Source organism: Uloborus diversus, chromosome 7 (assembly GCF_026930045.1).
Source record: "Uloborus diversus isolate 005 chromosome 7, Udiv.v.3.1, whole genome shotgun sequence".
NCBI classification, from domain to species: Eukaryota; Metazoa; Arthropoda; class Arachnida; order Araneae; family Uloboridae; genus Uloborus; species Uloborus diversus.
Genome location: NC_072737.1, coordinates 117,454,080 through 117,477,680, shown reverse-complemented (window position 1 = coordinate 117,477,680; position 23,601 = coordinate 117,454,080). Strand labels below are relative to the sequence as shown.

The following is a 23,601-nucleotide window of genomic DNA, read 5'->3' as shown; positions in this document are numbered from 1 at the left end:
AAACTCCCCCTCCCCGTACTATTGAATTTTGGGGGAGGGGGGTTGAACACACTTTTTCAGTTGAAATAGGAAGCTAAAATTCTTCCCGTATATTGCTATCCACAAGTCTAAAAATATTGAATGGTGTCCCGGTATCTAGGAGAAACTTTTTTTACACATATTTATGAACCACCCTATTGTACATGCATAAAGTTTATATGCACCAAGTTTATTCACTTTTTCCCGCCTTGGAAATCACATCCCGCCTGAACTTTTGGTAGGTTTCTACAGTGCTGTCCAAATTATTAGACTAAGAAGCAAATTATTTATTGATTACATAACTATAGACACATTAACGAACAGTGAAATAATTATCTAATATTTAGTATGCATTCCCTTGTTCTTGATGAGCATTTTAAGTCTTCTTGGCATACTTTTCACAAGGTTTATACCATTTCTTAACTTTTTAAAAAAGGAGGTAAAAAATTGTTTATACTCACTATTATATATAATCACACACACATACTCACTAATTACCTGAAACTAATTTTAAATATAACCAACACTAATAAAAAGAACTAATGAACTGTTTAAGCTGATTGAGGTTATGTTCCTGGTAGCTAGATAAGCAAAGAACATAAACAAAGCAGACAGTGCTGCCACCTGCAAACATTAAATTATGCTAAATTAACGTAATAATAAGTGTACAGTTCGCACTGTACTTTAACAGTAAAATAAATAGTATTTCATTACAAATAGTGTACAAAAAATAAAAATAAAACTCTTTAGTCTAATAATTCGGCCAGCTCTGTAAAGCTAACAATCCATTAATGAAGAAATAAGCAAGTAGTATACTAATTCATGCAAAAAAGTACGCAGACCTGACTTAAATAATCAAGCCATCAAAGAAAAGAATAGGTAATAGGCTCCAATGAGAATTTTACACTGATGACTAATTATATTCAATGCCAACCCGAACTTGAAAATTGGAGAAAAAGAGTTGTAAAAATGAATACCGTAATTCGAACGTACTGTAAGGCGAGAAAGGACACGGTTTTACAACCTTTTTTTTCTGAATCGTGTAGTTTCTGAATGATCTGCAATTACTAACCCCCACAATTTGCTCTTACAGTAATTTACCCACAAAGCCGTCAATGGAAATCACAAAGAGTATCCTAATTCGAATCCTCAAGCATTCACTTTGCTCATTGTTTAAAGCCGACAAAGTGAAGAGGGTCATGAGAAAAGTGAAAGTTACATTCTTGATCTTTATTTCGAGTTTGGCGTGAAATGTCAACCTCGTTGAAACGCTTTCAGCATCAGCTGACAGTCTAATGAGGACTTTCAAGTAATTTACATTCAGCATAATTGCTGCGGTTAGTCCTGCGTGACAACACATACTTTCGTCCGCTTTATTATTCCTCTTCTTATTAGGCTCCTTTACCTAGCTTTGCGAGTAAGCCGACACATCACGAAAACTTGTGGAATGTCTCTACAAATACACACACATATATATATATATATATATATATATATATATATATATATATATATATATATATATATATATATATATATATATATATATATATATATATATATATATATATATATATATATATATATATATATATATATATATATATATATATATATATATATATATAACGGGCCAACAATGAAATTTTATCTACTAGAGTTTAGGGTTAATCGCCTGGAGTTAAAATTTCAACTATTAAAATATCACCAAACAGTCAATTGCTTAAGCAATTTTCACTCGTCATACCTTGACGGGCGATTTCCTAGAAAAAAATAATATGTTTGTGTGAGGGTGCACTGTTGAAAACTCAGGAAGATTTTCTGGTAATTGTTACTGTAAAATGGTGGACTTTCAGCATCGCTGATTTTTGCGATAATTTATAGGGAGAAATAAGCGATCCCAGCTCCAATTGGTTGCTGTGGCCTACTGAGGAAACCGTAAAATTTTACAGTAACATTTGATTTTTACGGTAATAGTTACTGGCAACATGGGTGACAGTAACAATTACCGGAAATTTTCTGGAAATTTTTTAACAGTGTGTGTTGTTAAGTAGATTATCTCTAACCGGGACAAAACACTTGTGTTACATTTATTTTTCCATCATGGAATTAAAGTTTTTTGATAGTTACTAGGGGCCAGGGGGACTTTCTTAGCTGCCTAAGGCAGCTAATTAAACCCTCCTTATAACATGCTATACTAAAATACCCCACTTCGTATAATATCCTATACTAATATTCATTTCATAATAGTAAACTTATAGGAACTGTTCGCATGTGCCCCAGATGTTATGTTCGCAAGTGCCCCATCTCCTTCATCAATAAGCCCATCAAGTGCCCCATCCCCCACAACTAAGGTAAACCTTAGGGCGAAATTTCAAAAATAAAGAATTTTAACTCAAGAAAAAAAATTAAACCTTGCCAAAAATCTCCCTGAGTGTTCATACATTGTCTTGCATTAGTCAAGTTTAGCTTACTAGTCAGCTTAAAATGTGTTTGCACGTGATGATATTGCATGTAACAGCTGCCAAATTAAGAAAGTGTTACTACTTATGCTTTAGGATTTTGAACTTCATATTTTAGGTGTTTTTTATACTTTTCCTCTTGTTACCCTTTTCTTTTACCCAGCTGTTCTTCACTACACACATATCACGAATTGGGTAAATAATACGTTAGTAATAAAAGTAGATCTTCCTTATTTTTTTATTTATTTTTAATTGATATTTATTTTTTAATTGTTTCGATAATGAATGTTTCATTTTATGTTTGTATAACGTATTTAATGTAAATTATATTTTATTGCACATGAAGAATATCTACTTCTTATTAATTTGTCCTTAACCACACCACGTGACTAGCAGTTGATAGCATTTTACAAAAGTTTGGTCTATGTTTTTTAGAGAAGGACGGACATGAGCTGTTTTCCCACTGTTCAAACACTTTTATAAATTATATTTAATTTAGTGCAATAAAATAAGCTCCTAGGATTCTTTAAAAATAGCCTCCTCAACTTCTGCAGTATTTATAGGAGAATAACAAAGGAGGCTAACAAAACAAAGAGTCAATGCTGGCACTATCTTGCCAGCAAAATATGCCAATGTAATCATTCTAAATATGCGAAAGTTATCAAATATATTACCATAATTTCCTTAATGAATTATGTACTGTACATACAATACAACTACTTTATCGAGATTAGAGACTGTATACTTAACAATATGTGAATGCAGTATTATTGCGAATACTAATTAGAAAAAGTATATGTATAATATATTTTTTCTGTTTTGTCATGGTTGGGAAATAATAACTGAGGCTTATCTGTCTGCTACATAAGTCTTCATTACTACACAATTTCAAAGTAGAAATGTTTACTTCAATGGTTAATGGTAGATCTTTCTCTTTTAGATCATAATATTCTACACAAAAATAAAAAATAAAATACTTGAATTTCCTACAAACTTGAAATTTCCTTCCTGCTTTCAAAATTTCTAAAAATATTCTGAATATTAAAATTTACAGCCAAGACTTTTACTCCGGGCAACAAATTAAATTCTTCAACTTTGCATCAAAATGAACAACTCCTAAATATCTGTGAGTATTAAATAAAATTCTTCTCCAAAAATTTACCCGATCTTAGATCACTGAAGTGCTCAAAAGATATTAATTCATACATTGTCTTTTTCCATTCTTTGGCAACATAATGCCGAAAAATAACGCTAAAAGGACCATTAATGCAAGGAAAACAATAACTTAGCTGCAGAAAAAAACTTAAAGCGTTGTTTTCTGGCCAGCACGAGAAGCCCCGCTGCAAAAAAGAAAAAAAGGCTTCACGTATTTTTTTTTTCAATCCTTAAACATCAGTTTTGGTCCTGACAGCGTAATAGCTGCTTTCTAGTAAGGTATAGAGAAAGTAATTATCTCACACACATTTACTCCACGAAGCGTGACCTTGTTTTAGATATTATTTTTATTTTATTTTATTTTCTCTTAGACAATTTTTTTTCTGTTAAATATTAATGTACTCCCTTCAAACCACAAGGAAAACAAATGTAGTGATACTGCAATACAATTTTATGGTAAACGAGCTGATGTGTGCCTCACATGACTTCCTTTTACTCCAATTTAATGTCATTTTCTCATTATTGGCAGTTTAAACGTGATGATTCAATAGTTTACTCTCTAAATATCACCAACAGAGGCCAAATTGAAACCAAGTTATAAAAAATAAAAAAATAATCGCTAAATTTGTCAGCAAGTGGGCGACAAAATTTGGCGGCATATAGACTAGCGATATATCGCCAAGTGTCCGCCAAATTATAACACCACTTGAGTTTACATCGAAATTAACAATGATTTTACCCCATAAAGATGTAAAAGATCCCCTTTGGAGCATACGAATGCAACCAAAATGGAAGGTGCACAACTAGACCCCACTAGGATTCTACGTACCAAATTTCAACTTTCTGAAACATTCTGTTCTTGAGTTATGCAACATACATACACACATACACACATACGCATATGCGCACATACATACGTACATACAGACGTCACGAGAAAACTCGTTGCAATTAACTCGGGAATCGTCAAAATGATTATTTCGCGTGTATATACATTCATAGGCACTTATCCACGTGTGGTTGATTCGAAAAAAAAAATCAACATTCATTTGGGGGTGAGCAAAATGGAAATTAAGGTCGATTTTTGGGTGAAAATATTTTCGCGAATACAATACTTCATTTTTAGTAAAATTAAGTAAAAATACTAATAGTGGGTTGTCCAACTTATTTGCAGAGGTGTAACTTTTTTTCTCATGCATTTGCAATTAATTCCTGGAGTTTTTAACTTTGTTTTTTAATTGTGATAATTCAAAAATAAGGAACGATTGTGCGTCTTAATATATAATAGCAACTTTCTGAAAAAAATGCACTTGGAAAGTAAAATTGTACGTGTTGGGGAGTACGGTTACGTCCACAACATAAGCAAACAACTATTTTACTAACTACAGTGAAAGCTGTGTAAGTTGACCACTTGCGGTGAACTACTTAAGTGGTCAACTTAAACAGGTGGTCAACTTATAAAGGCTGAATTATATGATATAGATCTGATTCGGTCACTGAAAATATCGGTGAACTTACACTGGTGATCAACCTCACAGCTTTTACTGTACTACCTACCTCATTTATGCAAGTTGATTAAGCAAGGTATTGAATTTCGTAACAGGTAAACTGATAACAGCGGCGAAGTTAATTGACAAGTATATTCGTTGGTTTCTTTTAGAAAGCAAGGTATAAGAGATTCGTCTCACGGCTTAAACGATAAAAGCTACAAAGTTAAGAGCAAGAATATTTGTTGGTTACTTTTCGAAAGTAAGATATAGAAGTTCGTCACAGGGGTTAAACTATAAGAGTTAAGTAACAAGAATATTCGTTGGTTTCTTTTTGAAAAATGCATGGACATGATGGTGAGAAAATAAAATTATATTTAGTCGGTTTCTTTTTTGCACGCTAAAAAATATTCAATAGTAAACGGATTTTTTTACGGAAAAATTTAGGAGGAACCAAATGTACAGTTAAAATTTTCACAAAGTGCAGTAATTTTATATTGCACTACAGCAAAATGCAAACATTAAATTAAAAATTAAAAATAATAATAATATATTTTTTTTTATTTAAATAACAGATTATAATCGTTGTAACCGGAAATGCGGTGTCGAAGAGTCGGAATCGGACTGATATTAGAGTCAAGGAGTTGAAGTCATTCAAAAGTAGAAAAAAAAATTCTATCTTGTAAATCAGTTTACCTTTCACAAACAGTTTATTGATCTGAGTAAAATTTACAAGTGCTCACCTATTTGACATCTTTATTCAAACATGCCAAAAAAATATATTCGTCTTGTCAAATATTTAAAAACTTCATGTATAAAAATTTTACTATGTATAACATTTTTATTATGAATAAAATATTTTACGTATAAAAATGTTGTTATGTATGAAAAATTTTATGAGTAAGAATTTTATTATGTATAAAATATTTTATGCATAAAAGATACATTATGCGAAATATTTTTTAATTTAATAACAATTTTATATATTTTTTATTATGCATAAAAGTTTTAAGTATGAATATTTTTAGAAAATTTTGAACATTTTTAATTTTAAAATATTTTAAAATTTAAAATATTTTTAGTACATCTTTTTAATTTTTTTCAGCATTGCACTTTATAACATACTGTTTTCACAAAAATCTGTGTCATTGGGACAACAGCTATTGCATGATTTCATTTGAAATGAGTCCTTGTAAAAAAAAAAAAAAACGCAATAGAAATTACAACAATTTAAAAAAATCGCAGATTGTTTATTTCAGCCCCACCAAATTCCTTTAGTAAAAACATAATACCAAAACTAACTAAAAAACTAAACCTTTGTTTTGAAATGATAACATGATATAAATTCTAAAAAACGAAAAGATAGCGTCGCAAAAATCAAAGCGTAGACATTTTTTCTTTCCTGTCTGATAACTTCAAATAGTTATGCTAAAAAATGCTGCTTTATCCCTTGCAGTCAAATTAATTCAAAAGTTAAGAACTTTTGTTATTTCATCATTATTTCCTTTAAAAAAAAATTCGTAAAACCTGTTGATGGATCGGTACAACAGTAAATGTTGACATTGTTCTTCAAAATGCAAATGATAGCTTAATACAATTGTTCTCAATGAATAAGTCTTTCAATTGTTATAATGAAGAACGAGAAAAAATACAAACAATTAAAGCTGTACTACAAGTAGATAAATATTGATTTCTGTTCCACAAATATTCTTTCATAATAATCTTCATAAATATACATAAGAATTACTGAATAAATACATATACACTACTGATTTCATTTGTAAAATAAATGTTCCATGACGGGAGAGAACAAACGAATGCAGTAAATGTTCGAACTCCCGATGAGAAAAAGGATTATATATTTTATTAGTCAGTAGAAGGACTCGTTATGTAAATAATAGATTTTAATAAATTATTTCATTCGAATACTGACAATTAACTGGTTCATTTGGCGGCATAAAATCTTTCTATTGAAAAATTATCCCACGTGGAAAATTTCTATTAACCCTCAACAAAGGTGAAACATTTTGTATTTTATGCAGTTCATTGTGGTGACTTGTATTTTGCATTGATATAAGCTTGGTATGTGACAAGTTAATCCGCATTAACCCCAGAAATTATTATACGCTTTACTGATTATTGTACCTATATTACATTCCTGTTTGATTTAAACAGAAAAAAAACATAATAAATATTTCGTTAAAACCATAGACTAATAATAAGAGTAGACCGAGCTTTCTCATTCTTGCTGATGAAGAAAATTGGTTCATAGATGTATCATGTGACTAGTGGAAGGGCTTGGCGAAGACTTTGGCAGCATGGTTGCTAGATGGCAGCATTATCTATAGTTTGGCACTCGACATGTATTTTAAGACAATGTGTTTTCATTAAAAAAAAACTTCCAGGTGCAGAGATTGAACTGTTTTTCTTTTAGTTATGCATTATTTTGACATTAGTAATAGTTTTTGATCAGTTTTCGGTAACTTTTATTTCATTTGGAGCTGTCAGCGTTGGCGTGAACGAAATGGCGTAAACGTTTTGCGTTAACGCAAAAATGTACTAATCGGTATCTTAAATTGAAACTGTAGGTAAAAATCTTACCGTTTGCTGATTCTTCTTGGTCGCTTGCATCTTTATTGCTTAGAGAGTTATTGAAGTTGACTAAGAAAATGCACAATACTATCTAAACGAAAAACTCACTACATTAACAAAATATTTACACCTTAGAATAACAAATTTACAAATCGGACTCCATAAAAGATCATTCTTCCGTGTTCCATCAATTCTATTTATTTTATTTCGCGTTAGAGTTGATCGTCTGCTACGATTAACGCCCGCTGTTGCTAGGATATCCACCAGTCACATGGTTTGGTTTATGAGCAGCAAAAGGGTTGCCATAGCTCGGTCTACTCTTATTATTAGTCTATGGTTAAAACCTATCTAAAAAAGATTTAGATCGAGTTCTGTTCGTCAAGAGACGCAGACGATAAATATTTATTTTTTGACATTTGACATTGCTCGTGGGAAAGAAAAAAGGCACTATGAAAGGCAAAATTTAAACTCTATTTATGTTTTGAATGATTTAATTTAATTTAAACTAGATTTGTGTTTTAAATGATATAAAATTTTTAATGTTAGTTAGTTCTTTTCAAAGAACACAATGTGGAAAAATCTCGTAATATTGAAAAGGAAAAATACTTAGACAGCGTTTATTGTAGGTGTTTTTCTGGTCATGTAGCAAAGAAACTGAACTACAGAAAAAAATAGCAAAATGCTAAAAAATTTAAAATTTCTATTGATGTAGATAGCGAATAAATGCATATAGACAGCGAACAAATTACTGCCCCATAAAAAGAATCTCATAGGTTTTTGCCTAAAGGCTTTTTATTCACTTTTCAATACGTCAAGGGAATGTATTAAACTGGATTTGACCGAATGTAATCGTAAAAGTTCGGAATAATATAGCAATTTTAAATTTGATCTTACATTTCCCACGTTATAAAACGATAAAAATAAACAAAAGAAAACAAAAATATGTAAAGTAAAATTGGCTGTTTTATCTGGTAGCCGGTTTGATTATATCAAACCAAATTAGAGAGAATATAACGGCATTAAAACATACAACATGCATATGTAATGACTAGCTCAAAACCATTTCAATTAAAGAGCCTTATTCCATTTTCTACGATTTTTGTTATATAAAATACAACTGCAAGTTTAAAACTGATAATTTTTAAAGGATTTCTGTTTATAATATGGGAATCATTAATGTAATTTGCTATTCTTAAGCCATACAATTTTTTATTGACTTGTAGTTGTACATTTTTACAATGCAGTTTCATGGATTCTATGGAAGATTTTAAAGTAATTCAAATAAAGGGGGATTCAAATAAAAGGGGCGAGGACAAAAAGTAGAGAATATTTTTTTCAACTTTTTGATACATTAAATTTTTTGAATTCTTATTTGAATTAAGTAGTTTTAAAAGTATTTTTCTAAAATTAGAATTAAAAAAATACTGACGAAAAAAACATTTCAATCCGTTAAAATGTCAAAACCGACAGTGATTTCGATCATATTAGATTTTAAGAAAATTTTCTTTAAGTATTTTTTAGCCATGTTGTGCTGTGAAAAACCTGCCAATAGTACCTGTCTGTTTTTAACTACGTAAGCTTAAGAATAGATAATAATAATGGGAGGAGGGAAAATTGAGAAAAGCTAAGTGCAAAAGCTTTACGATGCAAAAGACAAATTTTTAATTTGCACGTTTTTAACACAGGTTCTCGCTTTTTTCTAAGCAAATAAATGTATTAATCACAGCAAATTATTTATAAAGTTCAAGCTAACCCTTACAAACTTTTCTTAAACTACGTATTACAAAATTGACTTACCTTAGCATAAAAATCACATTTAACAAGCACCAAAATGACGATAAATATAGAGTAATACTTCATCATATGTTTTAATAAAAAAACATGTAGAATAGCTAACAATATGTTATTATTCAAAAACACAGTCCAGTTCCCTTCTGCTTCAAAAATGTTTTGACATGCTTTCATTTAAACCTTTAAGTAGATGTCTAAGTGATTCAACCATTCAACTGTCTTCATAAGGGTTAAGCATTTACAGAACAGAATTGATTTTGCATTACATGAAATGCGCTTGAATCTTTCTCTTTTTTGAATGGTTAAAAAACGGTAGGTAAAATTTTAACAAAAAGTGATTTTTGAGCTTAAATGCAGCACTTATGCACAATATGTCAGAGCTTACGTATTTTGAACTACACACTGAAGTGATCCTTTTTTTTTCAGATTGTCATTTTATCTTCTTCAGAAGAAGAACCATCATTACATCCGGACTATATAGTTCTCGATTTCATCTGTTCTTTTCACAAATCAAAATCGAAACATTTCAAAACTTAGTCTTCATTATCTGCACTGAAGTCTTCGTATGCAACTGAAACGCTGACTCGCTCCATTTACAAAGAAATCAATTTTGTGAGATTGGTGCATTTTTACTAAGAATTTTACACTTTATGGTCATTGATAACGATCAAGACAAATTCATTTACTGCTCACAAACATTCAAAATTTAGTTGAAAATATATAATTATTCAGTTCCTGAAATAGCTTTCACACTTCTTCCTTAAGATAACTTACCCTTATATTTTGTACTACATAAATTCAACATTTTATTTTATCATGAAGCCATAAAGAGTTCCAGAAAAAAACATTTTTTTCTTCCAAATACATTAAAAAAATAACAATTGCTTCTCTTTCTTGCCAAAGTATTCTTCAAAGTTTTAATAGTTTCAAAACAGAGCTCTAATTCTCAAATCGAGTTAGTTATAAACATAATTTTGACTAAGAAAAAATATGGATATTTTTCAGCAGCACAATAGTTAGAAACATAAGACATGCTTGGAAATTCCATCTTCTTCATATCTCTGAACATACCACAGTATAAGACATTTGAGATCACTCAGTGAATGGAGAAGATTTTTGAATGAAAATCATCTCTTGTTAAGTTGTTCATTTCCTTTCCTCACGGAACATTGATAAGATTTGTTTTTTTCTTCATCGTGGTAAATGTGGATCCTCCAAAGATGAAAATATTGATTAAAATCTTGGAAAAAAGTGAATGTGTAAGCTATTGCGTAAGTGGAAACCATGATCATACTGCACTTATCGCATTGAGGCGCTGTGGGGTTAAATTCTTAACATAAGTTCATTGAAGATTTTCGGAGAAAAAAGAATTCCAAACTCGAAAAACCTTTCAACGATGTCATGAATTTGCTCGTTATCAATGGATTTCAAAGGTTATGTTTGTAAATTGTGGATTGATTTTAGAAGTTTTGGGATTCTCGTCTGTTTTTTTTTTTTTTTTTTTTTGGTAAATTTGTAAATATGGTAGAAATGTCAGTGCAGCAATCATTTTTTAACTGTCATAGATGCATGGACAGTTTGGAGTGCGTGTATTTCATAAAAATAATTTTTAAAAAACTGAAACACGAAACTGATAACTACTTTTAGGTTAACTTAATTTGAATTTAAAAAAAAAAAAAAATTTGACATCTTGAATTCAAATTATGTTTTTCGCAATCACGAGTGTGTTTGTGTGTATGTAGGCGTGTGTGGGGGGTTATGTGTGTTTGTGTGTTGGGGGTATGTGTATGTGTGTAGGCATGTGTGCGTGTGTCTGCGTGCAAGTATGAGTGTGTGGGTAGTTGTGTGTATGAGTGTTTGTGTGTGGGGGAATGTGTATGTGTGTGTAGGCATATGTGTTTGTGTCTGTGTGCAGGCATGATTGTGTGGGTAGTTTTGTGCAGGTGTGTATGTATGTGTAGGTGTCTGTATGTGTGTGTATGTGTTTGAGTGTGTGTACGTGTTTGTGTATGTGTGTAGGTGTATGTATGTGTGTGTATGTGTGTGTATGTATGTGTGTACGTGCGTGTATGTATGCGTGTAAGTGTAGGATATTGACGCAACCTGGAGACTTTGCTCGCTAGAGGAGCAGCATCGTGAGGCGGTCGGTCGACGGTGGTGCTGCAAAGGGTGCTGGTGGGAAAATAAAATCATAGCACATCAAAACAGTCAAATGAAAGCAATAAGCAATCGTGATAGCTCAAAAAATATCAGCGTAACTTATCAATTTTTATATTTTTGTGTTTTTTTCATCGTAATTTTTGTGGGGCACGTGAATGTCATAATAGACATATTAGTGACACAATGGGTACATTAGTAATTTGGTGACTGGTGAATTGAAAGAATTATTTATGAATATTGAACATGCAATCGATGTATTTTAGTGAGAAATGACTAAATTTAAGAATAGTAAACTAAATTAAGCAATATAAGAACGAGTGACTGAAACATCATAAAAATAATATTGCTGAAATTATTGTACTAAAAAAGAAAAACACCTAAACTTTTAACCAAAAACTGCACGACAGAAATTACGAAAATAGAAAGAAAAACGAAAAAACAAAAGAAATTTTTAAAAAGGAATGTAAAAAGTCAAAAACACCAGTATGTTTTAAGAATTACAAAAGAAAATGTAAAACTCACAATAAAAATTATCTATTAAGAAGAACACTGAAGCACTCAGTGAGAAAAGCAGTGAGAAAAGTGCTTGAGACATAAAATAGATTAACTTGAGTGCATTAATCAAGTGTAAGCACCATACTCAATAATATGTGATATTAAAGTGATTAAGCTAATTCCTTATACGAAATATTTAATTTTGTTTTTCACTTCAAGGGATTAGAAAAGAATATTTTAATAACAATTTTAATTGCACTTCCAAGCGCAATAATACTTATCAATGTACTTCAACAAACCCCAATTTTAACAATAAATTTTCAAACTTTTATTTAATGCTAATTGTCACTTGCAGTAAGATTTAGTTGCACAATAAAATTGTGCACTTTGAATGTTGCACTATTAAATGAACAGTGAACATGAAATGATTTAAAACATAAAAGGGACGATTTTTTTTTCAAAAGTCTTGTTTAGAGAAAACAAGAAGGAGATATGAAAGTAAACATTTTTCTTCAACGTATTTTTAGCAAATAATTATTATGTGCCAAAGGAGAAAATGGAACATACATATTTGCAGCCTTAATGCAATAGTACTTTAAACAAATGATTCCGTATTATGACTTTATATTTAAAAATACATAAATCGCTTGATTTGTGTGTTAAATAAAGCAAATTGGAAACGAATTAAAAAGGTCATGTGGCCAACACAATTCGCGTGTTTGTTTTTTTTTTTTTTCTTTTTTTCAGGGCCCAAACTTGTAATAATGTATTACAGCCAGGACCGCTTATTGGAATATCGGTTAAAAAAATATCCCGCTTAATTTACTAACCTTTCAATGTACCAAGCCGTTGTAACAGGTCACTTTGATCCCGGATAATGGAATATCCCGCATATTAGAATGCCTTTTCTTGACAAAATGGCTGTTCAATTAAGTAGGCTTGACTGTATGTGCAAAATCAACGAATCTAAACTTTTTTTTTACTTTGTAGTTAGCTTAATGTTGAAGCTTCTTCGGCGTAACAAAAAACTTCAAAAGATTCGCAGCTGAAATGATAGATTATTGTCTAAGATATCTGATTTCATAAATATTAATTATTAAACTCATCCAACAACTTAAGTGTTCGACAGCAGAATATTCGGCCATCGACTATAAATCGCACTTTATCGCATCTCCAGCCGACAGTTTTGTTTTTAAAAGAAACTAAAATCATTTTTTACTATCACTTGAATGGTACTAAATGTAAAATAGCTCGATAAAATCTGAGAAACGCAGCATTTGCATAATATATAGATACAGAAAAGTTTCTTCTTTTACGTTATATTGATACAACGTGTCTTTGATCTTGTTTATACACATCAGTTTAGGATTCAAAGGAATATTTCTTTTCGATCCATTAACGTTCTATTGCCAAATGACCCACCAATAACGTAATTGCGGGATAATGAGCCATAAAAATGTTCCATCTAAAGTTCGATTGTGGGTTAGTGGACGGGAAAAAACATGTTTATATGGGATGCAGCTCTATTCTATGCTTAAATCGTGAGAAAATCCATCATAAAAAGGCCGTGAAAATGTTTTTTGTGTGGTACCGAGACGGGTCATTTATCGGTAGGTGTTTGGTTGAGTAACTATAAATGTTTAAGTTTCAGTTGTATCAGTGGATATTCCTTCGGCAAATAAATGTTAGGATAAAGTCAGTAATAAAGATTCTAGCATCGTAAAACATCGATGATAACGAAATTGATTACTTAATGTAAATAAACTTGACTGATGATTTTTTCCCCTTATCGCTTGTTGGCAAGGAAGATTATTGCTTTAAATATAAGGGAGCATTAAACTGGATTACTATTTGCAGAGGTTAAATGAGCTATTGTAGTAGTTTGCCTAATATCTTCATTGAAAAAAAAAACGAAGGTTCTTTCTGTTTGCTTGTCTGAAAAAACGTCTTCGTGGTGTGTTGAATTTTTTGTTATAGGGTGCACAGTAGGGTGGTTACAAAAAATACATGTAAAAAAAAAATTCCTCCTAGATAACAGGACACCCCTCAATATTTTTAGACTTGTGGATAGTAATATACTGAAAGAATTTTAGCATCTTATTTCAACTGAAAGAGGGCGCTCAACCCCCTCCCCCAAACTTACATCAGTATGGGGAGGGGGTTAAAAATACATTGAACTGAAAAAGAATGCTTCACCTTATCATATACACTAGTAGTATGCATATACATTGCAATAAAATAATTATTTACAAAAAAAAAAGGGCTAGGGAAATTAAATGTTTCTAAATTTGTGGCACTTTTTATGCTACGGCTAATGTTAAATTCAGGAGTCATTGAGCATCCTCTAAAATTTGAGTAAGAATCAAAAATTTTTACAATATAATGCTATTAATAAGTCTAAAAAAAGGGGGTGTCCTGGACTCTAACTGAAAAAAAGGTTTTTTTTTTTTTTTTTTTTGAACCACCATAGTGTACAGATATATTGACAATGTTAATATTCAAAAACCGTATTCAAGTTAAGAAAGTATTAATTTCGATTCGTTAAAAATAAAACTGGCATCCAGCCCCTGGGCATTAAGCTGAATTTTGACATCTTGAATTCAAATTATGTTTCCACATTCACGAGTTATGAGCGGACTCTACTCTTTATGTTTCTTGTTTCTACAAAGGGCTCCTATCGCAATCGTAGTTATGAAAAGCATATTATGAATTCAAGAAGTTAAATTCAAATGTGAATGCCAGGAGTTATATGTTGTATGCTGGATATTGCATGCTGCGTAGTTGCATGGTGCAAAGTCGAGAGGATCGTGTATAAATGAAGTTGATAGAAAAGAAAAGAAAATGAGAAATTTGTCATATATTTTACATACAAATGGCTGTTGAAATGCATTTTATTTTTTTAACATATATTATTTTTAATTTCTTGTATCATAATAATTTATTTTCCTTGTTTGGCAAAAGGTAATAAAAAGACGACAGGTTTTTTTTTTTTGAAACAAAGATAGATAGACATAATTTATTACATTTTTTTAGTGTGAGGTTTTCCCCTTTAACTATTTCTTTTACTTAAAATGTATGTCAAAATTACACCTTATTTAACAACGTTCAATAACGGTTTTTCTGCTGTTTGTGTGTTCTCTTTTCTTCTCCTCCGCTGAAGTAGGAACTATACTGTAACTTTAAAGAATTTATTTGCTGCAACTTGTAGACAATTTTTGCTCTACAGACTTTTTCAGGAGTGACCTCTCTCTTATCCCTTACTCCCACTTATTTTCAAGATTATATCGGTTATGGTTGAATTTTTGTTATACACAGTTACCTTGAAGTCGTAAGAAACATAAAAATCGTTATGAAGTCTATCCATGTCTTAGCACAGTTGAATTGCCATGTTTTTGCAGATATATTGTGGAGCCGGAGATGCTCCGGAATCACGAGGATGGAGGCTTGTTTCACACAGGGCTGCGGAATTGTAGCCCGAGTTGGACTGATTTCGGGATAAAGAAGTCGGAGTTGGCGTCGAAAATTTTAAAATTTCTGGATTCGGAGTAGGTCATCTTCCCTCCAACTCCGCAACCCTGGTTTCCTAATTGCTCATAGTTCTTGTGTTTTATATCGAATGTTTCTTACTTGACGCAAACCTCAGAGTGCATATTCTGGTGTCCTCGGAACTTTATTTCTTGGAGGCTAGACAAAAGGAACTGATGAAGATGCAGTACCTCTTCAAATCCCCCTTCCAGGAACGGTCTAATTGAGGTTATTGAACACACGAATCGCACAGGATGTAAGACAAAAATGTCTTCGATACAATTTTCAATTCAAAATCTTCCCTTTCAAAGAAAAATAAAAGAGAAGTACGCCCACTCACTTCTGTACATACATCCTTTAAAAAAAAAAAAAAAAATCATTCTTCATGTTTTCTCAGCAAGTAAAAATATTCAAAAAAGATACGATTACTATGAAATAAAACTAAACTCTACCAAAAAGTAACCTACACCTGTCCTTTTCTCCTGCTTTTCAATTAATTCAAAACATGCAATATTTTTGTAACTTTCACTTTACATAAAACTGTTTTTGTCAGCTGCAGAAATTTTACGATAAAGCAGAAACATTGCAAATACATTGTAGTATATATGTACTGCAGCTTTATGGCAAGTTAAAAATACCGTTCTGTTTAATATAATCAAACAAGTTTATTTTGAAAGTGTACAACTCTTTCTTGAAGACCATTAGTGTATTCAAGAAACACATATTATGGTGACCATTTATTTTTTTCCTCAAAACAGGACTTTACCAATTTTATGTATTTGCACGTGTACATTTAAAAAAAACAGTGGCTTTTTTTTTTAAAGTTTATGACAGACAAAAATAGAAATGAAGACAAAAGAGAAGTGATGTAATTTTTAATACACAAATTTGCCTGAATAAGTGTGGTACTAACTTTAAATATGAGTGAAAAATTTTCTTACAAACTACTTTTAAAATCAACATTGCTTTACTGTGCTTTTTCGTTTGTTCACAATTTGTTCACAAGCGAAAAAGCTCTTTCTGTAGGTGCATTTAGCCTGGGCAATCATAAAATAATTAAAATATTATACATGATTTAATTATTGGTATGAAAGTTCTTTCGATATAAACTTTGTATAAATATTACAAATACTGTTCACATAGTCCAAAAACTAATTTCTTACTCAAGTTGTGAGAGAAGAAATAACTTAAATGTTCGTTTCCGTTTTGACTGATATGTCATTAAAAAAAAAGCGTGTTCCAAAGCATGTTTTCCATGGAATTCCGTACACATTCTTTTAACTCTACTGCGCACAAAAACGGAAAAAGTTCGAAGAAAAAGGTTTATTTTCGCAATAAAATGCCCTGTTACCGATACCTAGTAAAACACTTTTCAGGAGACAGATAGGAAATAATATTTCATGGTCTTCTTCCTGTAAAATAGTGCACCGCCTGCCTATTTTTCTCTTTTACAACCCACTCAAGCAGCACCCCCATAGCTTTCTCCTAGCCAGGTGGGGCTCTCTCTCCCTCTTTTTTTCTGACTTTGACAACAGGTGCTATGACGTTTTTCCTACGCTGCCAGGTGTGCATGCGCAAAACTGGTCTTTCACCTTGTTGGCGAGAACGAATGACGTCAGATTGCCTTTTTAACTGCTTTAGCGCTATTTAATAACTTGTTTATGGAAAAAGTTACAAAAAGAAAGGAGAAAAAGATTTTTCATCAATTCGGAGTTGAAAACGTTCACATCGGTGTTATGTAATGGTTTTTTCTACTTACTCCGCTGAACTTGGTGAATTAGAAATAACCACCGAACTCTATAAAGGAAATTTAACTGGCCAAAAAAAATTGCTTGAAATTCAATTTTGTAATTGACAACACAGTCAAAACCAGGTTGCCGCATAAGCCGAGTAAGCCGAGATTTGGGGCTCCCAATGATCTAAAATTTGTTCTTTCAAAATCAGATTAATGACTAATCTGAAAGTATTAAAGTCTGTTTTATAATTATAAATGTATTTTCTACCCCGATTTGAGATTTATTATTATTATTATTAGTTTCGATTCTATATTTTTTGACTGACAAAATATCCAAAAGCCAAAACTCCGTGGATGGCATTATTCGGCTTATCCATCGGATCGCAGTCATTGATGTTATTATAATTCATATCAATCTAACTTATCATTATTATGAATAAAATTTTGACCGTCTATTGTAGTAACTTACTAAAATTACGTTCATTAACATTCGTAAAAACATGAGCGAATGATAAAAACATTTTTATCATTCTGTGCTCAAATTATTATAGTGCTCAGAAAATGAACAAAAAATAAAATATCCTTTAGAAACTGTATTTAGGTCATTCTCAAAGCACGTTGCGAAAGCTTCCCGTAAAATAAATTTCTACTTCGTTACTTTATTTATTTTTAATCATTAAATAATTCAGAATAAAATTAGTTAGCAGATTTTAACCCTATAGGATGTGATAATAATGAGCTGTATGTAAACCTAAATAGAAGAAACTTAATGAATTAGCACAAAATAAAGGTACTTTGCTCACTGTCTACTTCGTTACCTCAGTTTAGTAACAAAGTGATATCATTTTAATGAATAGTTTTTATGATTTTATTCATATGAATAAAAAAAAAATATATTTAACATAAAATGTTTTTGAATAAATATATAAGTAAAAGAGCAAGAATTGTGTGTCGTATAGACACTCGATAGAGGTGAAACTTTTCATTTTTCTTTTTTACATTCTAAACTGTCATTTCCCCAGCACGTTTTCTCTCACGCCACGCTCTTATTCTCTCTGCGCCTGACTTAGGCATACTTATACACAACACAATCGTCCATATTGATAAAGAAAACAGATTATAAACAATGAGAAAACTGAACAACACTCGAAATCAACTTTTAAATTGTTGCCAAAAACATTGAAAAATAATAGTAATTACAAAGTTAATTTTGTTAGTAAAAGTTAACAAACTAATTTCAAGACTGAACTAAAGCAATGTGGAACGCTTCTATACTGATGACTTCCTGTTTCTAAAAAGTTTAAAAGCACAAATATATGCCGGCTTAAGTTCTGCCTTGAAATTAATTTGTTAAGCTTTTTGACAAAACGCTTTACTATTATTTTTCATTGCTTTTGGTAACGATGGGGTCGTTTCCAAAATTTTTAAAAGTATTTTTTTCGGAAAGAGCATGCTTAAAAACATAGAACCAGACCAGTGGTTGGAAGTAGCGCGCTACAAGTAGCGAAGCTACTGTAGTAGCTACATTTTTCAGTAGTTTGTAGTGTAGCGCACTACTTTTGAAAAAAAGTAGAGTAGCGAGTAGTTCGATACAAAAAAAAGTAGTTTGTAGCGATTTCGAAAAACTACTTTTAAATAAAAATTCAAGAAAAAAAAAGAAAGAAAGAAGCGAGGTTTCAAATGAATCTGACTGGTGGAAGTCTTAAGCGAGTAAAAGTTACACCAATCAGATTCGCGTTAAGACTTTGAAAAATGCGAGCTGTCCTCAGACATATGATACCGTACGTTCTTTGTTTGACGCCATTAATTTGTTTAGTATCGAGACGTTCAAATTTTCCCAATATTCGCCTTGAATAGAGCATGCATAGAAAGAAAATAATAAGCTATAATTGCCAATTTAGTGTAGCCTTTGTGCTTTCTGGCAGCAGAAAATGTCCCGTGGATGAACATTTTAAAATGTTTTAGGATCGGTTAACAATAAATATTAGTGTTATAGAAATTTATGATTACGGAAATTTTTCCGTTTCATGCAAACTTTGCCCGTCCAGCAAAAAGCTTTCGGTGTCAATGCGAGAGAGAGGATGCGTTCCTCGCATAGGTGAAAAAACTGTGTTATTGAATACAAATACTGTTAGGCTGCACATAATCAATGAGAGCGAATGGCGTAAAATGAAACCGTACGGTACGTATAGTACGTAGCAACAATAAAGTGCAGCACAAGCACTACAGTAGTAGTACAATAGATGCAGTAATTATATTCGACGCATTTTTAGTTGTTCAAGCATTTTAAAAATCTTTAAATTTCTTTAGTTGTCAGATACTTTCTATTTTTCCTTTCATTTTCAAACTTTAGCTAAACAGCCCGCTTGTGTGAAATTATGTTTCATCAACGCCATATTTAGAATGAAAAATGTACGGAGGGGTGATTTGTACGTCAACAAAGCGATGTTTCGACTATACTAGTACGGTGTTAGAACTTTCGCTTTCAGTGACGCTAAAGAAAAAGTCCATTCACGGCAAAAAAAATAATTACCCAATAAGAAAGGCAGTACTTAAGCCCATCGATTCAGTTCCGAAAATTTTCGTGTTGCGGGTGAGGAATTCGCGCTAGCCCCAAAATTCGTTCTTCGAGAAGAACTTGCTATATAGCCGTTTTGCGTTTTTCGAATTGCGTTGCAGTGTGAATCCACTGCAGTTTAAAATTACACATAGAAGTAAAGTAAACATTCTTAGTTATCTTATATTTATCTTATTTATCTTATTTATCTTATTCTTAGTTCTGTTTCATATTTCGGATATTTATTAATATTTGATTTTTAATACTAAGACCGTTTGGGATATTTTTCCTATTTCTTAATTTTTTCTTTTTTACTAATTGAGTTTTGACATGTTAACATAATAAAAGTCAATTATTAAATATTGTACGTTTTTGAGGTTATTCGGTAAAATTGAATAATGTTTTATTCATTTTATTAGTAGCGTAAGAAAGGAGATGGTGTCCATGTCCAGACCCGTAACTTGAAGCTCAAAATCAATTTTTTAGCTCCTACAGAATATAAGTTCCTATAAAATCAACTATAATAGAAATTAAATTTTTTATCTTTTGTTTAAAATATGTTGTTCTTCACCTAAATCAATTTTATGTATATGTATGCCTATGTAAAATGTAAATCAAATTACGCCTGCATCTATTTTCATTTTCAAGTAACCGAGTTGTACTTCTTGAATTAAAATTCACTGTCGGGAAACAATTAAAAATTTATAGGTTGAATTCTTTCACATTTTAAACTTAATGCTTTTCATTTATTTATTTTTTAAAAAGTAGCGAAGTAGCGACTACTTTTCAAAAGTAGTTTGTAGTTGCTACATTTTGAAAAAAGTAGTTGTAGTTGTAGTTAACTACATTTGTAATAAAGTAGTTGTAGTTGTAGTTCGCTACAAAAAAAATGTAGTTTTTCCAACCACTGAACCAGACCATTTTTTAAATAATTTCTTTAAGTTTAATATTTTTAAAAAAATTACTTAAATCGGTGCTCTTTCATCGTTTAATGCTTCTGCCGATGACATCACAAATGATGAAATGCTATTCAGTGTTGCCATTCACGGTTCAAAATATTTAATTCACATTTTTACTCACGTGTATTGGCAATGATAAGGTTGATAGCAAGCGTAGAGCGCAAAATTGTAATTCTCTTCTTGATTGTCATAACGTGGAAATGTGGCAGAACGATGCGCCATAGTGCATCATTTGTGACTTCATAAAGACCACGCCTTGTTTGAAAAAATCGGACATTTAAAAAAATTAATAAAAAAAATAACTGTTGGAAAAATGAAAGTATTTTCTGAATCCATGTTTTTTTTTTTTTTTTTTGCTTATTCTATCAATTTCAGTGACAAAAAGTACTACTTTTGACTGAAGGAAACAACCCCAGTAAAAAGCGGAAGTAGTTTTACTTTATAATTACTATTATTTTTCATTGTTTTTGGTAACAATAAAAAAGTGGAAGTATTTTTACTTTATAATTACTATTATTTTTCATTGCTTATGGTAACAATTAAAAAACTTCACTTCTGCCACACAAAAGTTAACCAATCACAATTTCGAAACCCTCGCTTAAAAAGTTTCAATTTGAAGTCAGTAGTAACAGTGTGGACATTGTCTCCTATTTATAAGTGGTTAGTTAAATATGTTTTGCATTTTTTTCTTACAAAGAAATATAATTGAATTTCATAATGGCTTTTAAAATATAATAACGTATTTTAAATAAATAAAATAAAAATATAGCACAACCAGTTTGCTGGTTGCTATTTTGAAAGAGGCGCGGGCATCGGTTGATTCAAAAGTATACTCTTAAAAAAAATGACCTAAAAGATGTATTAACTTTAGATTACAGAAACCCACTGGTCTATTTAATGACAGTCTGAATTGCCATAATTAAGAAAGTGTTTAAATGGGTATTTGATTTAAAAGTTGCCCATCCGAGAAAAGAATTTTTTTTTCTCTTGTTTTTATTTAAGTAGCGCTGAGTGGGTTTTGCTAAGAATTCAAGTTTATCAAGCAGACGATAATTACTGGAGGGAAAAGTCCCAGAAAAGATAAAATGTGTGAAGAAGTTTTCTTTCGAGTTCAAGTTCAAGGGCCTGGCTGGCTGGTAAGGAAATCAGCTTCCTTTTCTTGTTTTCTCTTTTTTTTTTCGATTAATTTTTAAGGTGAACGCTCTAGTTATGGAACTCTTTAAACATGAGTGTTGGCACTCGTGGTAACGCGGATTTACTTCGTGGCATTATTAGTTTTTTTCGTATCGTATAGTTCAACATTTGAAAATGTTTAACGCAATGTACAGAGATTATTTTCAAATTGAAGAAAATCGTTCATAAAATGGTAGTTATTGTATGACACAGGGGTGCTCCTACATTAAATTTTTTGTACAAGGAGATTCTCAATTTACCAAACAAGAATTTTATTGAATGATAAGATACGAACATGCTTATATACTTGCATCTAGGGCCAATACCGGACCAAAAATTCAATACCGGTATTCAGTATTTTAATAACGTGATACTGAAATACCGGTATTAATACCGGTATTTGGAATTTATCAAAAAATGCTTGAAAACACATTGCTTCGTTGCCACATTTCATAATTTTATACGAAAATTGTATTACTCATGAAAACGTATTGCGAACAAATACAAAATGTAGGAGCAAATGTCATAACAAAAAACAATAATATTAAAAAAAAACATAATGCATCTATTGAATTGTGTAAGCCTGGACCTCATTTTAAGTGCTCAACTTTCCTACAGTTGAAAACGATCTTTTTGATTTCACGCAAGTCGATGGTACTGTTAACAATACGCAATACACCGCCTTTAATAGTCTAGAAGTCCTTCATTTACAAATAATTCGGTCTATTGCGTGTTATTTTTGGATAAATCCTTTGTGTGTGTGTGTTTTTTGTATTTTTTTTTATTATAGCTAGTTGTAATTTCTTTTTGAGAGACGATGCTTTTTCAATATTAACATCATTTTCTCTTGAGCAGGATAAGTTTGTGTTTGCTTTTTATTAGCCCATTGCTTTGAAATCTGCGATAAACTTGACTATATTTGATCTTTTGTTAGTTTCTCTTATTCGTTTTCGCTTTCTTTTCAAAATTCTTCACAATTATAATTATGTAAATATCTGAAAATATGCTTCAAGTGATTATGCTTTACCTCTATGCAAATTTTCAAGGCACTACATAATTTCGAAAGCCAACTCTTGCCAAGTAGAAAGCTAAATAGCGAGACAGGACAACACTCGAATACTGGAGACAAAAAATTACCATTTGTTAAGCTAAAAGGAAACGGTTTTTGTCAAAATTTAGTACCGTTGAGACAAATAATTAAAAAAGAAAGAAACTATGAGTTACTAATGCAATTGATGGTTGGAATAAATTGTTCATAGGACAAATGCATTCAAAATTACACTCGAAATTGACTTTCACAAAAAGGAAAGTGAGTGGTGAGGAAAATGGAAAAAAAGAAACATGGTGCAAAAAAAGTTAACGAAAATGCGATTCATCTCACCATTTAGTAATGACAATATCATTTGCAATCTTCCCACTATGTCTTTGACGGTGGATTTGCTTTTATTGGCTGCTGACGTTTGGTTTCCTTGGCGGCCGGGACGCTCCCGCG

At 31.3% G+C, this 23,601-nt stretch overlaps 1 protein-coding gene across 1 annotated transcript in view; it reads right to left on the bottom strand.

Moving 5' to 3' along the window:
* Window positions 1-23,601, bottom strand: part of LOC129226530 (zinc metalloproteinase nas-7-like) — a 45,025-nt gene extending 21,424 nt beyond the window's left edge. The window contains exon 1 of the mRNA XM_054861138.1: window positions 23,491-23,601. Coding sequence (XP_054717113.1) covers window positions 23,491-23,493 — 3 coding nt within the window. The 5' untranslated portion in view covers window positions 23,494-23,601. The remainder of the gene's footprint in view (window positions 1-23,490) is intronic.